The sequence below is a fragment of the Heteronotia binoei genome, chromosome 1, assembly GCF_032191835.1.
Source record: "Heteronotia binoei isolate CCM8104 ecotype False Entrance Well chromosome 1, APGP_CSIRO_Hbin_v1, whole genome shotgun sequence".
NCBI lineage: Eukaryota > Metazoa > Chordata > Lepidosauria > Squamata > Gekkonidae > Heteronotia > Heteronotia binoei.
In genome coordinates, this window is record NC_083223.1 from 250,702,462 (window position 1) to 250,717,054 (window position 14,593).

Here is a 14,593-nt window from a genome sequence, read left to right on the forward strand (position 1 = left end):
GGGGCCGGGCAAGCACTCTGCACATGCTCCGGGGGACGTTTCCCTCTTGGCACTTGGGAAGGGGGCTGCCCAGATGGAGGACGGCTCTTGTTCTGCCCAGGCCGGGCCCTCCTGTCGGCGGTTGCGGCTGTCGCCCCTTTAAGCCGCGTCCTTGCGCGCTCAGGGGAGGCGAAGGCAAGCAGGGGCGCTGCTGCGGGTGTGGCCGCCGCGATTGCAGCAGCGCGAACAAAGGCGAGGGGCGCCCGGTGGCCCGGCTCGGCGTCAGCGTCTTGGTCCTCTGGGCCACTTTTCGGCCTGGCTCCCCTCCACCTCCGCCGGCGTCTCCCGAAGGAAGCATCAAGCAGGGCGCACGGCTGCTGTGCAGCACGGCGGGTGTGGGGCTGAAGCAGCGGCCCAGCAGCAGCCCGATGGCTTCGGAGCGAGCGGCGGCCTGGGAAGGTTAGCCCGGCGATCCAATCGAAGGCGGCTGCGTGGGGGTTCCGCGGGGTTTGGCTCCGGGGCCTGACTTTTGGAAAAAGGGCCCCGAGAGTTCCTCGGAGTATCGGCAAAGTGTGGCCGAGGGCGCGCTGCCTGCGCCGGGACTGGGGCTTCCTTCCAGCGTGGCGCCCCGGCGGGCCCACGCCGCGGCGCTTCTGCCTCGTAGCGGCTCCATATATGGCTGGGACTGGCCGCCTCTTGAGGTTCCCGCGTTGTTCTTCGCTGCCGCTGCCTTGAGCGCCGCGGGCTGCGCCCTCTCCGCCTCCGGGCCGTCATGAACTGCCTGCAGACCTCCCAGGATAGCCTGGGAGGGAACGTATGCGCCATCGAGGGGCTCCCGCCGCTGCCCAAAGGGCTCAGCGGGATCCTCAACTCCAGCGGGGGCTCCTGGCGGGAGATCGAGAAAGTGTACAGCAAGAAGACGCGCATCCAGGATGACCTGAGCAAGTCCCAGGCCTCCTCGGAAAAACTGCTGCTCCGCAGTAAACCGGCGAACCTCGACTCAGCCCTGGCCGTGCTGCGCAAGGAGATGGTAAGAAAACCCCACTGCCTTCCCTCTGTCCTTCTTCCTTTTCTCCCTCACGCCGTACCCCTTCAATTAGCTTTTGAAACTAGGGAGATACACGCAGGTGGACAAGAGTAGGAAAGCAGAAGGAGCCCAGGTGTGTTGTGTGCCCACCTGAAGGTCTTCCAGAGATGGTGCATTGCAGGCTTCCCAAGGGTTGCCCTGATTTTGAACTCCTGGTTCTGGGCTACAAGAACTCTTACAATCGGAGTGGGAAGTGGGAGATCCAGGGTTTGAACCCCTGCTCCGCCGTGAAAACTTGCTGGTTGGGTGACCTTGACCAGGTCACTGGCTCACTGTAACCTATCTTGCAGGGTAGTTGTTTTGAAGATAAAATGGAGGAAGGCAGAATGGTGTTGCAAACTGTTTGGGCCTCTCTTTGGGGAAAAAAGGATAGAAATATCTAAATAAATGATGTGATTAAGATCATAAGAGAAGCCAGGTTGGATCAGACCAGTAGTCCATCCAATCCAACAATGTGGGTCACACTGTGACCAAAACCCAGGTGCCATCAGGAGGTTCCCCAGCAGGGCCAGAACTTCAGAAGCCCTCAGGCACAAGAATACAGAGCATCACTGCCCCAGACAACGTGTTCCATGTATATGGCACTGCATAAACAGATTGCACTGCATAAACAGAATTTTGTTCTTAGGTGCAGAGTTCAGCATCCTCTGGAGTTAGCAGAAAAACCCTCTGTGCCTAGGTAGAACTGTGGAAAAGCAGAGTACATTTATGCAAATTAAACTGCATACATGTAAACACATTTGCAAAGGCACACAGTGTGCACAGGTCACAGTAAAAATATACTTTATACTTTTAAAAAAGCACAGTGTATACATCCCCTGGACAGTACACTTTTGACCCATATCAATTGTCTTGGAATTAGAGTTAGTAAAAGTGCAGTGAACAAAGAGATGCTTTTTGGAGAACTATGAATCTGTGTACAAGATGTAGGAGACTCTATGAAAGTTTTCCTAGACTGTCTGTCCTGGTGGGATTATGGAGTTGGAAACATCTAATTCTGTTGAACAGGAATGTTCTACTACTGCAGTGGCTGAAGGATTCACTATGCCAACTACAAACTTAAATCTTTGAAACACTTGCTTAAATTCCACCTGTCCAGACTTGCAACTTTTCCCTCTAGCCTATTCAGATCATGGCAACCAAAAAAGCCTCCCAAGTTTATCATCAGTATATGATATATTTCTTTGCAAAAATCCAATAATAGTAACTAGGTACCCACACAAATTCATATAGTGTAATACATGCTTTTTTTTGGCTGTCATAGTAGCCAGTCAAAGGAACTCTGGGAGTTGTAGTTCATTGAAGGGGAAAGCATTCTTTTACAAGAATCCCCTCACAAAGCTGTATTTCTCAGAGGTGGAGTGCATTTCTGAACACTGACTGATCTTACAATAGAGTTGCCAACCGCTTTGTGGGACCTGAAGATCTTCCAGAATTACAGCTGACCTCCAGAATACAAAGATTGTTTTCCATGCAGAAAATGGAAGCTTTGGAAGATGGACTCTGCTAAGGTTCTGCCCTGCCCAAAACTCTGCCTTCCCCAGGCTCCACTCCTCAAATCTCCAGGAATTCCTGAACCTGGAGCTGGCAACCCTAACTTGCAAACAGCCCTGAGCAAGTGAGTCTTTGTGAATGATCATGTGGACTTTTATAAGAGAATTAAGTTTGGACCCCTGTCTATTTTAAAATCAGAGACTGAAGCATATGTGCTTCCCTTGATACCAGTGGGGCTCCAAAGTGGTTAGTTTTGGCTTGGATCTATTTGATTAGCCTTGAGACTAAGCATATGAGCCTCTTTGCAGTACACGAGTAAAAAATTTTTACAGCCATTTTTGAAAACATTGTCAAATCTTAGAAAATACAGGGTTTTTTTAAAAACCCAACTGTTCTGGGATTGCAATTTTACAACAGCATTACAGGTAAGATTAGAATTCCAACAGAACCTCCTCAGGAAAGCTCCATGTACAAAAGAACCTCCTCAGGAAAGCTTCTCCATTAACATGTCACAGCCTAGGAAATTCCTACAAGATGACTCAGCCCAACCTCACCTTCCTGAGTAGATATAAATCCCTACCATTTCTTTCCTCTCACTTTGACACAACACAGAAAGAACTCTATCTTTCTGTGTTATACCTCTGAGGATGCCGGTCACAGCAGCTGGTGAAACGTCAGGTACTACTATGCCAAGGCTAAGGCTGTACAGAATGGAAAATCTACAACAACTAATTTTTAAAAATCTTACAGGTTGCTTTAGGGATGCCGGCTTCCAGATGGGAACTAGGGAATCCCTCAGAAGTATAGATCATCTCCAGACTACAGAGAGCTGTTCCCCTGGTGAAAATGGATTCTATGGAGAGTGAACTTCATAGCATTGTAGCCCACTGAGGCCCCTGTCCTCACCCCCAAAATCTCCAGGAGTTTCCCAACCTGAATCGGACAACCCTGACAAACCAGGAACCCTGGTTTATTTTCCACATGGATCTTTGCTGTGCCTTGGGCTTCCTTTCCGCAGCACTGTTTTTGGGAGCATCCACATGATGTTGCCCTCTATTTATCCTGTGTTTTCTCCTGCTTTGCTGTGACCTTTCCTAAACCTGGTTTAATGCAATCTGTTTGGAAAGATCATAGTCAAATTGCTTTTGGATGCTATGTGGATTGGAACATGCATGTTTTTAGGCCTCGTCTACATTTAGGGTTGCCAATTTTAAAGTAGTCCCACTGGCCATCCCTTTAATAGAGGCTTAATGGCATGTTGTTTACTGGATGATGTTATTTACTTCCATGCTATTGAAAAACTTCAAACATGAAGCCTCCCTTAAAGGAACAGGATGTTTTTCTCCAGACCTTTTCACAACCCAACCTATGTAAGCATCCTTTTCCATACCTGTGGTGGCCATTTCCACCTCCCCAAGGACTTTGGGGGGCTTTAAAAATGGCAATAGCTATATCGCCATAGTGTTATAACGGTCTATTGCATTCATACTGACCATTTAGAGTCTTTCCACACACTCAGTTTACTCCTGATTTTCTTGGTAGTTGATCCACAAGCATTGGAATTGGTCTGAGTACAGTTCTTTTTGCATGTCTGCCTTCCCTCTGCATTTTCACAGTTGTGGAATCAGTTTATTTTCTTCTACAGGTGCCTTAGATCAGGGGTCCCCAACCTTTTTGGCACCAGGGACCGGTTCTCTGGATTCCCAGCTTTTAATTTATTTTTGTAAAGTCTCTATTTCATGGAGTTGTAAGGGGAAAAAGGGAATATCTTCAAAAAGGGGTAGAGGCTGACTTTGTTTTTAAAAATGAAAGTTGAGAATTCAGATCACCTGCTTAATCAATCATTACAATGGCATATTGACATTTTACAACTATTTTTTAAAATGAAAAGGTGGAAGGAGAGGGAGTGGTTTAGTGATGAAGACTGTCCAATCAACAGAAAGTAGACTGGATGTGGGTAGGAGTGAGTGGGCCAAAGAATGATGGAAACATTATGCATGAAGAAAAAGGAAACTCAAAATCAGCTTCCAGAAAAAGATCAGGGTAAAAGGGTCTTCACTGGGGGAAAAAACCGAGGGGAGAGGGGGGGGGAGTGAAAACTAAAGGCACAAAAATGTGTGTGGAAATTGGGATAAATCGAAGCAGAATGGGGTCAGAACTGACGAAAAAACTAACAAAGCTCTTAATCTGAATGAACATCATTTGGCCACTCAGCATTTACAAAACTAGGCAATCAGTGTCAACTTGTTGTAGTCTTAGCATTTCCATCTTTTATTGAAGCCAGTTTTCTGGAGATTGCAGGGCCATACATTTACACCAAAAAAAATTTTAGGATTGTAATTGCCTGGACCTTGCTAGCCCAGGCTAGCTTCATCTCATCAGATCTCAGAAGCTAAGCAGGGTCAGCCCTGGTTAGTCCTTGGATGAAAGACCTCCAGGGAAGTGTCTAGGGTCACTACGCAGAGACAGGTGATGGCCTGTCTTAAGTAGGGTCTTAACTGTAGGGATGAGCATTGTTGGATTTTCTGGGGATTAGAGCACTGTATTAAGTGTGGCATGAAATCCCAGTTTCAGTTCTGCTTTGTAGCTGATGATGGAGAAACAAAATTCCTCCAGCAGCTCTAAAGAATCATAGAGTGGAGGCAACTTGAATTAGCATTCATTTTTCACCTTTCCTCCTGACTTGCCATCAAGACAGAAAGTGTTCTTCAAAAGAGCAAAGCACAAGTGATATACAGGCAAAGACCTTACCACCATTGACAATTTCAATTAGGTGGGAGGGGGGAATACAGACAGCAGAACCCTTTGCAGAAGTTTTCTCACACCAGAATGGCTCCCTGGCTGACAGTTTGATGAAGGGCTGTAAATCATCATCCGGTTGCTTGGGCTCTGTTCCTAATTGCCAGTAATGCAAAGTAATTTCCTGTGCTAATAAAAACTATATGAATTTTTGTTGGAAGACTTATTTAACAATCACTTGTGGCTTTTAATCAAATACATGAAAAAGGATGTGTGGCTGCAACATCTGTCACCCCATTGATTGCCAGGGTTGCTTCAGCTGATACGGCTGGCTAGGCAGGTGTCTCTGCCTCCCTCACCACTCCATGTGCGTCCCTCCTGAAGCTGCGTGCTTGGTGGAAGAGGACCACCATCCCAGGTAGAAGGAGTGTACCATTCTTTGGTCAAGAGCAGGGCTTTTTTTGTAATAGGAACTCCTTTGCATGTAAGATCACACCCCCTTGATGTAGCCAATCCCCCTGGAGCTTACAGTAGGTCCTGTACTAAGAGCCTTGTAAGCTCTTGGAGGATTGGCTACATCAGGGGTGTGTGGTCTAATATGCAAAGGAGTTCCTGCTACAAAAAAAAAGCCCTGGTCAAGGGTATATGATAGCTGTGCTCCTCTGCTGGAACCTCCAAACAAGCTCAAGGTCCATTTGTAGGCGTATGAAATAGGTGAAAACAATTCATGAGATATGAAGCAGGGGCAGGCCATCATGGGATTGCACCTTGGAGTTCAAGATCCTAAAAGATGCATTATGTGTCCTTGGGAAACTGACTCTTTACCTTTGTCCAGTTCTACGTGCAAGAAAAACAACCAGCCCCAGATGCTGATTGTAAGAGCAAAGCCAACAGATACTTTCAAATTTCAGTGGGGTTTCATGTTTGAATAGCTTCTTCCCTATATTTGAGCCTACAGTGGACATCTGAAGCACATTTTCAAAGGATATGTGAAGGTTTTCTCCAGCAGGGGGCAGCAGAGATGCACAACAGTGCTTTCCCAAAAAGGTAGAGCATTTGGCCAAACCCATTTTAAGCCTGGAAGCGCCAAACAACTGCACTGAGAGGAAACAACCCAAGCAGCCTTGTGGCACCTTAAGGACAGACATGTTTATTCTGGTCTGAGCTGTCCAGAGCTATTTCATCAACTGAAGACCTGGCCACTGCTGGAAAATCCACTCACACTAGGTTTGCCAGCACCAAATTGGGAAATATCTGGAGATTTTTTTTTTGGGGGGGGGGGGGAGTAGGGTCTGAAGAGGACGTCGTTTGGGGAGGGACTTCTTGATGCTAAAGGGCTTACCATCCAAAGTGGCCATTTTCTCCAAGTGAACTGATCTCCATTGCCTAGAAAGGAGTTGTAATCTCAGGTCTCCAGTCACCACCTGGAGGCTGGCAACCCTCACTCACACGCTACCATTTGAGGTTCTTTGTGCCCAAAGAAGACCAAAGAGGTTTACTTTACGAAGGCCTGATTCACACAGACGGGAGAATGAAGTGGTGGAATGGATTGTACAGAATGCAGAGGGAGGATTACATTTTGGAAAGTCCTGTTGTGTTAAAAAAAGTTCCTTGTGAATAAAAAAATCAGCACAGCAAGTAAAGAGGGACCAACTAGAATCCTTTGGCTAGAGTGTGTCTGCTTGCTGCCGGCATGGAATTTTGTTAATTGTTTGAGCATTCACTGTTGGCATTCACCCTCTGCAGCTGAAATGATGCAGTCTGTTCTTCTGCTGGCTCTGCCACCTCATTCTCTATGCACATGTGAACCAGACCTGGGATGTCCAGACTGTGCCGAAGGTGATAGGTTTCATAAATGGTTCCTTAATCCTTAAAGAGTGTGTGGACTCTGCCACTTTTAACGCAGTGGATGGGAGTGGGGTGGGGCTCACCTCCTAGGCTCCTTTGCTCATTTACCTCATATTTGTTGTTTAGCCTATCTTTAGCATGAAAACTTGGGCTGTGGGAAATGGGCCAGGCTGAGACTTTGGGGGGAATGGGACTCCAGAGGAACAGCCCCAGGTAGCATCTTTTTACATGCCCTGCCTGCCCTCAACTTGGCACTGCAGATGTTTGAGTAAGTGGTTTTGGTCAGCTGATCTGAGAAATTGTCATTTCCGTTGTTTCACAGACCACAGCAACTGATTTGTGGATCAGGCCAAAGGTCCACCCAGCCCTTTACTCTCTCCTTGATAACCCCAGCTGGGCAATCTACAAAGAAAGATATGACAACAAGCTGGCTGTTTCCTCCTTCCCAAGAGCTGGAGGAATACTTGGGGCAGTGGACATCCTGAAATTCTAGTACAGAACTTGGCATGGGGGCTCTCAATTTTTATTTAAGCAGGAGAAATGTCCAGCCCTTGTTTAGCTCAGAGTCAAGTTGCCTGTAAACTTTGCATTCCCAGTTCAAGTGGGATGACAGTAAAGTCCAACACTGTCCAGAGACCACCCAAAGATGTACCCTCCCTAGATAATCTCCCCAGAATCCTCTGCAACACATTGGGGGCTTTTTAGCCCCTGAGCCAGTGTGGAAACTGTCCTCAGGAAACCCTTGCTCCGTTAACACCTGTGAGGCTTCATCTGGCTTTAGCTGCAGCTGGTTTTGGGGACCTTCAGTTAGGTGCTCTACAGTGCAAGTAGTTGAGGGGTGCTGGCTTGAATGAGTCTTGGGAGAGGTGGTGGTTGTGTGACTGGCAGTCTTTAAGCAGTGGCTGGACAAACACTTGCCAGGGATGCTCTAGGCTGATCCTGCATTGAGCAGAGTGGTGGATTAGATGGCCTGTAGGGCCCCATCCAGTGCTGTAATTATCTGATTCTATGACTCAGCCTTTGTTCTTTTGCCTTATGCAGGTGGGACTCCGGCAACTGGACATGTCCCTTTTGTGTCAGCTGTGGTCCTTGTATGAGTCGATTCAGGAGTATAAAGGTCTCTTTCAGGATATGTCCTCCTCACTTCACTCAGAAGGCAGTCTGGCTGCCGAAAATGGCTTCTCTGACGAGGAGGAAGACTTCGAGGTGGATCCATCTAGCCCAGATGGGCATAAGGAGAATGCCTTGGGACAGCGACTCCGTCTTCTCCAGCCCCAGAACTCTCGGGACCAGTGGCTGCAGGACTCCTTCCATATCACCATCTGAGGCGGCCTCTGCCACAGAATTGCCTTTCCCAGTGATGTGGGGAAAAGTCTGACAATAAATTAGGAATTTTTTATAGGGTTGAGGAATGAGGCATGTTAACACGGGCAGTTTGTGGCTGGTTTGGGAACCGCCCGTGAATATGCTGTAGGGTTTGCACTTAACCAGTAGTAGTTTAATGTTTTATTACCACTGGATAGAGCCAGTGGGATCCTGTTGATAATTCTTCTGAGAGAGACTTTTATGCATGGACAGTGCAGGAGTCGAGTATGCTCTTTCTGTCCTTCAGGGCACAGATAAACGTCTAGAGCAGGGGTCCTGAACATGGTACCCATGGCTGCCATGGTGTCTGCCAATATCTTTCCTGGTGCCCACCAAGTGTTTTTAGAAAGAGGGTGGGGCTCTTCTCAAGCAAAGTTTCCGGTTGGCTGTGCAGATTTTTAAAAATGTTGCTTTGGCAGAAGCTGCCTCAAGTACAAGGATCTTCACTGGGTGACAAAGTAAGCTTCAGCAGCCATTTTGTGGCTGGTTCCACCTGTGGCAGCCATTTTGTTGCCACATCTATCCTTCTGTGTCAGAATTCCAAATGTGCCCACAGGCTCAGAACATTTAAGGACCCCTGACCTAGTGTATCAGTAGACTAGCCAGGGGCAAGGAGAACTGAACAGGTATAAAAGAATCCTGATTAACATAGTATTGTGAGAACACTACCAGACAGAAGTTCTTTGGCTTATTATAAACATTTTTTTTGGGGGGGGGGGTTGGGGGGGAGGTGCAGATGTTCCCTGGGTGTGCATGAACCTCTCCCAGTAACTGGGAAACTAATACATTTTAGGAAATAAGTGGCTTCTCTGGCCATGATGCTGGCTTTCTGCTTGTTTGTGAGGAATGGATATCACATTGTTGTGCTCCATCTTCTCACAGGTTGCCCCAGTTCCCACAGGGTCTCCTAATTATGTGATTTGAGGCTGGGGACAGCTCAGAACCCCTGTTTACAACCCTGTTCCCCAAAATTTGCTCCTTCAGCTTTGGAGGGGCACAGCTCATTTCCCCTTTCCTTTTCTCCTGTTTTCTGCTGGAAGCATCTAGGAATGGTGTAGCTGGATAGGAACTTGCTGTGCACGAAGCTTATTTGCTGGATTTTTTTCTAGGCAGAGTTGCGTTGGCTGGATTTATTATTAGTGCCTCGCCCATATTACCCAAAAGTGGCCTCTTTTAAAATATTTAATTATATGTGAACTTTTTGTTATTTTTTTAAAGCCTTGAAATATTAGGTTTGGGACCAGGAGAGGGCAACCCCTTTTCTCCCTCTCCCTCCCATTTGTAACTGGGTACAAACCTTAAATGGCTAATTTAATATATTGGTTGTGATGGGGCATTTTGCCATTGGAAATCTAGAGAATAAAATGCCTCATCCTGTTAACAAACCAAGGTCTGGTTGTGTTTCATTCCCAGGTGCAGGACAGGGTAATGTTCTGAAAGGGGATTAAGTGTGTCTAACGGGAGTTATAAACCAGGTAAGCTGGAGCTATATAGGCAAAGGTGTGAATATGAGAAGAATGTTCCCATTGGACATTCACTCTTCTTATTGCCAGCACAGGATCATTTGATATCTCCATAATTTCCTGAATCCGTACACTTCTGGAGGAGAACAAAAGAGCTAGCTGTTTTTAACCATCACAAATTCATTCTTTCCTCCTCCTTGTCTGCTATCTGGCAAAGCAGCATTAACGAACCCTTCCCAATCCACCACAGATGTTCAGCCTCTCCAAGTACCTATCAACACCTTTCATACTCCACTAAGGCCTGCCTCACCAGCTCCCTCTTCCTCACTCTCTGCTCAAGGTGGAAATAGAAACCATCTGTTCTGATATCTCTCTTTCGTGCTTTCCCTTCTCCTTCTAAGTTTCCCTCTTCCCACAATCTTTTCTGTCCCCCCTCCCCACACACACACACACTTGGTGAGTTGCCTACCTGGTTTACCACATCCAATCCTTCCCCAATGTCTGGCTGCCAATAATTAGCCTATCCCTCTCCTCTGGCTCCTCTCCTACTGCACTCAGACACTGCCTTCCCCTATTCTCAAAAAGCCCTCACTTGACACTCTTTTCTCTCTAAAAAAGGTAAAGGTTGTCCCCTGTGCAAGCACCAGTCATTTTCGACTCTGGGGTGACGTTGCTTTCACGACGTTTTCACGGCAGACTTTTTTATGGGGTGGTTTGCTATTGCCTTCCCCAGTCGTCTGCACTTTCTTCCCAGCAAGCTGGGTACTCATTTTATCAACCTCAGAAGGATGGAAGGCTGAGTCACCCTGGAGCCGGCTACCTGAACCCAGCTTTCGCCGGGATCAAACTCAGGTCGTGAGCAGGGTTTAGGACTGCAGTACTGCAGCTTTACCACTCTGCGTCACGGGGCTCTTTTCTCTCTAACTAATCCCTAATCCCCTCATCCATAGCAGTAGAAAAGAGTAAGAGTCCAGTAGCACCTTAAAGACTAATAAAATTTGTGGCAGGGGAATTAACTTTCATGAGTCACTTCTTCTTGATAAAGCATGTAAAGAAGTGACCCCCTCTCTCTCTCTCTCTCGGCTTGACTTCGCGAACAAAGATTTAAGAAGGGTGCAGTAGTCCACGTCTGCTGCAGGCTCGCTGGTGGCTGACAAGACCAATGCGGGACAGGCAGATCCGGCCACAGTGGCTGCAGGGAAAAGTCTGATTTGGGGTTGGTGCTGTAGCAGTGCGATCCTTTATTTTTTGACCACAAGTAAGGATGCCCGTTGACCGCGGCTAGCCAACTGGGGTGGGGGAGACGAGCTTTGTTTAGGCCACCTTTTCTAGGCCCCTCTCCGTGTGGAGCAAGCAGTGCTGTCCCTAGATAAGGCTGCTTGGTCGTTCAGGGTGCTGCCGAAAAATGCTTTCGTCTCCGGGTCAGCATCAGGCGACCAATACCCTGAACCGCCTACATGCAGGATCGGGACTGCGGCTTCCAGTGGCATCTTCCACCTGCCATTTCGCCCCTTGCCCATCGCTGCAGGACTTGGTGTGTTGTGGGTTGTGGATGTGGATATGCCCTTCAGGCCTGCGCAGAGGAATTTTTAGGTGAAGCACAGTGTGCGCGGTACTGGCCCCACCCTTTCACCTTGGGGTCATCTGCCATGGCCCAGTAAACCGGGACGCTGGCAGCGAGTCCTCCAGGTGGTAGGTGTTACATTAACGAGCTCTATCTGCCCAGGGTTGATGTTACAGTTTTCCTTCTCTTGGCTGGTGAGGTTGGTGAGCCCAGCCTGCCCATCCGGTTATACCGCCGGACATTCGGTCACACCATGACGTGGCAAACTCTGTGAGAAACGGGGGGGACCAGCGGGAAGGTGTTGCCACGGATGCAGTAATGCAGGAGAGGCCATTGCAGTGACCATCTGCCAGGCATAGCCGGACAGTGACCACGCGGCATTCACTACACCGGGAGAGGAGAGGCTATGTATTGCGCATACACTTTCCCTGGGGGGGCAGGATACCCAAGAGGCAGCCCACCCCTCCCCCCCAAAGAAGTGACCAGTGATTCACAAAAACTCATATACCCTACCACAAATTCTAGTCTTCAATGTGCTACAGGACTCTTTTCTACTGCTACAGACAGATTAACACAGATCCCCATCTTGCTCTAAACCACCCCCCCACCATAGTTGCCTTTCTCACTGAAACTCCAAGTGGATTCCTAGACATGCGTTTTCAAGTTCCCTGCTCAGAATTCAATTCCCAGGGCTGCAGGGTCCAATTTGCTTGAGAAGTGGTTTATCCTTCCATTTTCCCATCCAAAAAATGGCCTTCATGTACTGCATCAGTATAGTATTACATGGTCTCTCCAGAAGAAGACAAATATCAGCCCTCCACCCCAGGAACTGTGTGAGGTTGGGAAAATGGCATGGGGGGGGTGGACTGAAGCCCTTTCTCAAGCATTGAGGCTCTCATCTGCATCTACTTCATTTGTACTCCATCTTTCTTCCGAATGGGGACTTAAGATGACTTACATTACATTCTCTGCTCCTCCATTTTGGCTCCTTAGTTTCTCTTTCCTGCAGAAATTAAGGGCTGAACTAAACACAATGAGTTTATTTGAATATAATCTTGTTTTTTCTGTTGTAGGAGCAAGATTGCTTTCTGAGGAGAACTGGCATGCCTGGGGGGTTTCAGTCAGCATTGCCAGCTCCAGGAGATTTTGGGGATGGAGTCTGAGCGGGGCAGGGTTTGGGGAGAGACTTCAATGGGGTATATAATGCCATAAAGTCCACCTTCCAAAGCAGCCATTTTCCCCAGGTGAACTGATCTCTGTCGCCTGGAGATAAATTCAATAGAGGGAGATCTCAAGACACCACCTGGAGGTTGGCAACTAATTGGAGGAGAGAGAAACTGTAATCCTTTCTCCCCCCTGTTGTTTTCTTCCTCACAGCAAGACACCACAGACCTGAAGGTAGCCATATCTTTTCCCTAGAAAGAACAGATACAGCTGGGGCGGAATCAATGCCCAATCTTGGAGACTGCATTTGTAAAGGAAGAAATTAAAAATAAAAACCAAAGAAAGCTCACCATGCTGCTAAGCGTTAAGGTGCCTTGACCCTAATCAAGCCGTGTCCCTCATCACTCCATCCCCCTCCCCCCCTCCCAATTGCATGTTTTTCTTCCACCACCCCCTTTGGGACTAGGATCCCTACTCAAATTAGGTGGCCATTGTTCTCCGCTTCCTGTTTGCCACGCTGCCAGATTCTGTCTGGTTTTCAGATTCCCCCAACAATAGGGCTTCCCCAAGTTCCTGCTTCCTCCTATTCTTGATGCAGCCAAAATACTAGCAGCTTCCTCTCCTCCACCACTCCCTGTTAGTTCTACATACATACACACACCCCTCTGCAGCCAAGAAAGCTGAAATTGCTTTCATCTGCTTATAACATGAAAGCTGATCGCAGAGGAAGGAAAGATCAGAGTCCCAAAGAGTCTAGACAAAACAACCCCCTTCAGACTAATTTTCATTGGAATTAACACGGAACTCTTTGTTGTGCTGCGATGAATGCGTGGCTCAAAAAACCTACCTGCACAAGTGTTTTTGTGCACATGTGCCAGTTGTCTAGACATCAGCTGCAGGCTCCTACAACACAGAAATGTTTTCCTAGCTCTCCATCCACCTATGCCACCATGAGACAGTTTGCAGGTAAAAGCTTCCAACTGACCAATGACATTTCTTGGGGCCTGATCTGATTTGGATTCGATAACTGGAATTTCCCTTTGGATTAGGTAAGAGTTGCAAAACAGCTGCCAGCACTACCACTGATGCCAAGAAGCGACTTGGCTCCTAGTCTCAGGCTGCCAGGCTCTCCCTAGCACAGGGCAAGGCCCCACTTCCGGAAAATTCTGAAGGGTCATCTGGATTTCGGGATCTTGTTTGATCTGGTTTCCATGCTAACTAATCTTCCGAAGTTTACCATTTGGTTAAAAGATCAGCAGGCATATCTATACATACAGGGCAGGGGATTACAAAAGGTAAGGATAAAGAGCCATAAAATACAGAAGATTATCTGTGACGTTTCTATGCAAAACCCTTCACGAGGGCAGACATCAGATGATAACATAGCCTACCTGGCTCCTTTAAGTCATTCAACACTCCGTTTGTCTGCTCTGGCTGGCCGAGCCCTCTACCAGAGAGCACGCTGGACCTGGGGCCATCCTCATGCAAAGCGTATGATCTAACTGCTGAACTATACCACTTCAAGAGGGGGAAGGGGGAAAACAAGTATGACTTGAGGAAAGCACATGTGGCTTTTGTTCACAACCGTCTTTCAGCAGCCTGTAAACAGGAAGAGATTGATCCCTTTGTACATTTGAAAGGCACAAGAGGCTATTCTGGATAGCATCCCCTCATGGCGTACGTGGCGTGCATTCTGCGCTCGGATTCTTTCTACTCAGATGACCCATCCTGAAGAGTTGGCAGGAACCCATTCTGGATGGCTTCTGTTCATTGTTGTTTTTCGCTAACAAGTCACAGCTGACTCATAGTGACCCTGAAGGGTTTTCAAGGCATGAAGATGTTAAAGGGTGACTACTTGCCATGGCTTGTCTCTGTATCACAACCCTGGTA

At 47.6% G+C, this 14,593-nt stretch overlaps 1 protein-coding gene across 1 annotated transcript; it reads left to right on the top strand.

Annotated features, from left to right (window-relative positions):
* Nucleotides 1-252: 252 nt before the first annotated feature.
* Nucleotides 253-9,897, top strand: FAM89B (family with sequence similarity 89 member B). The gene is made up of 2 exons (XM_060252342.1): nt 253-1,009; nt 8,189-9,897. Exons 1-2 carry the CDS (start codon nt 752-754, stop codon nt 8,471-8,473), a joined length of 543 nt encoding a protein of 180 aa, XP_060108325.1. The 5' UTR covers nt 253-751; the 3' UTR covers nt 8,474-9,897.
* The last annotated feature ends 4,696 nt before the right edge of the window (nt 9,898-14,593 follow it).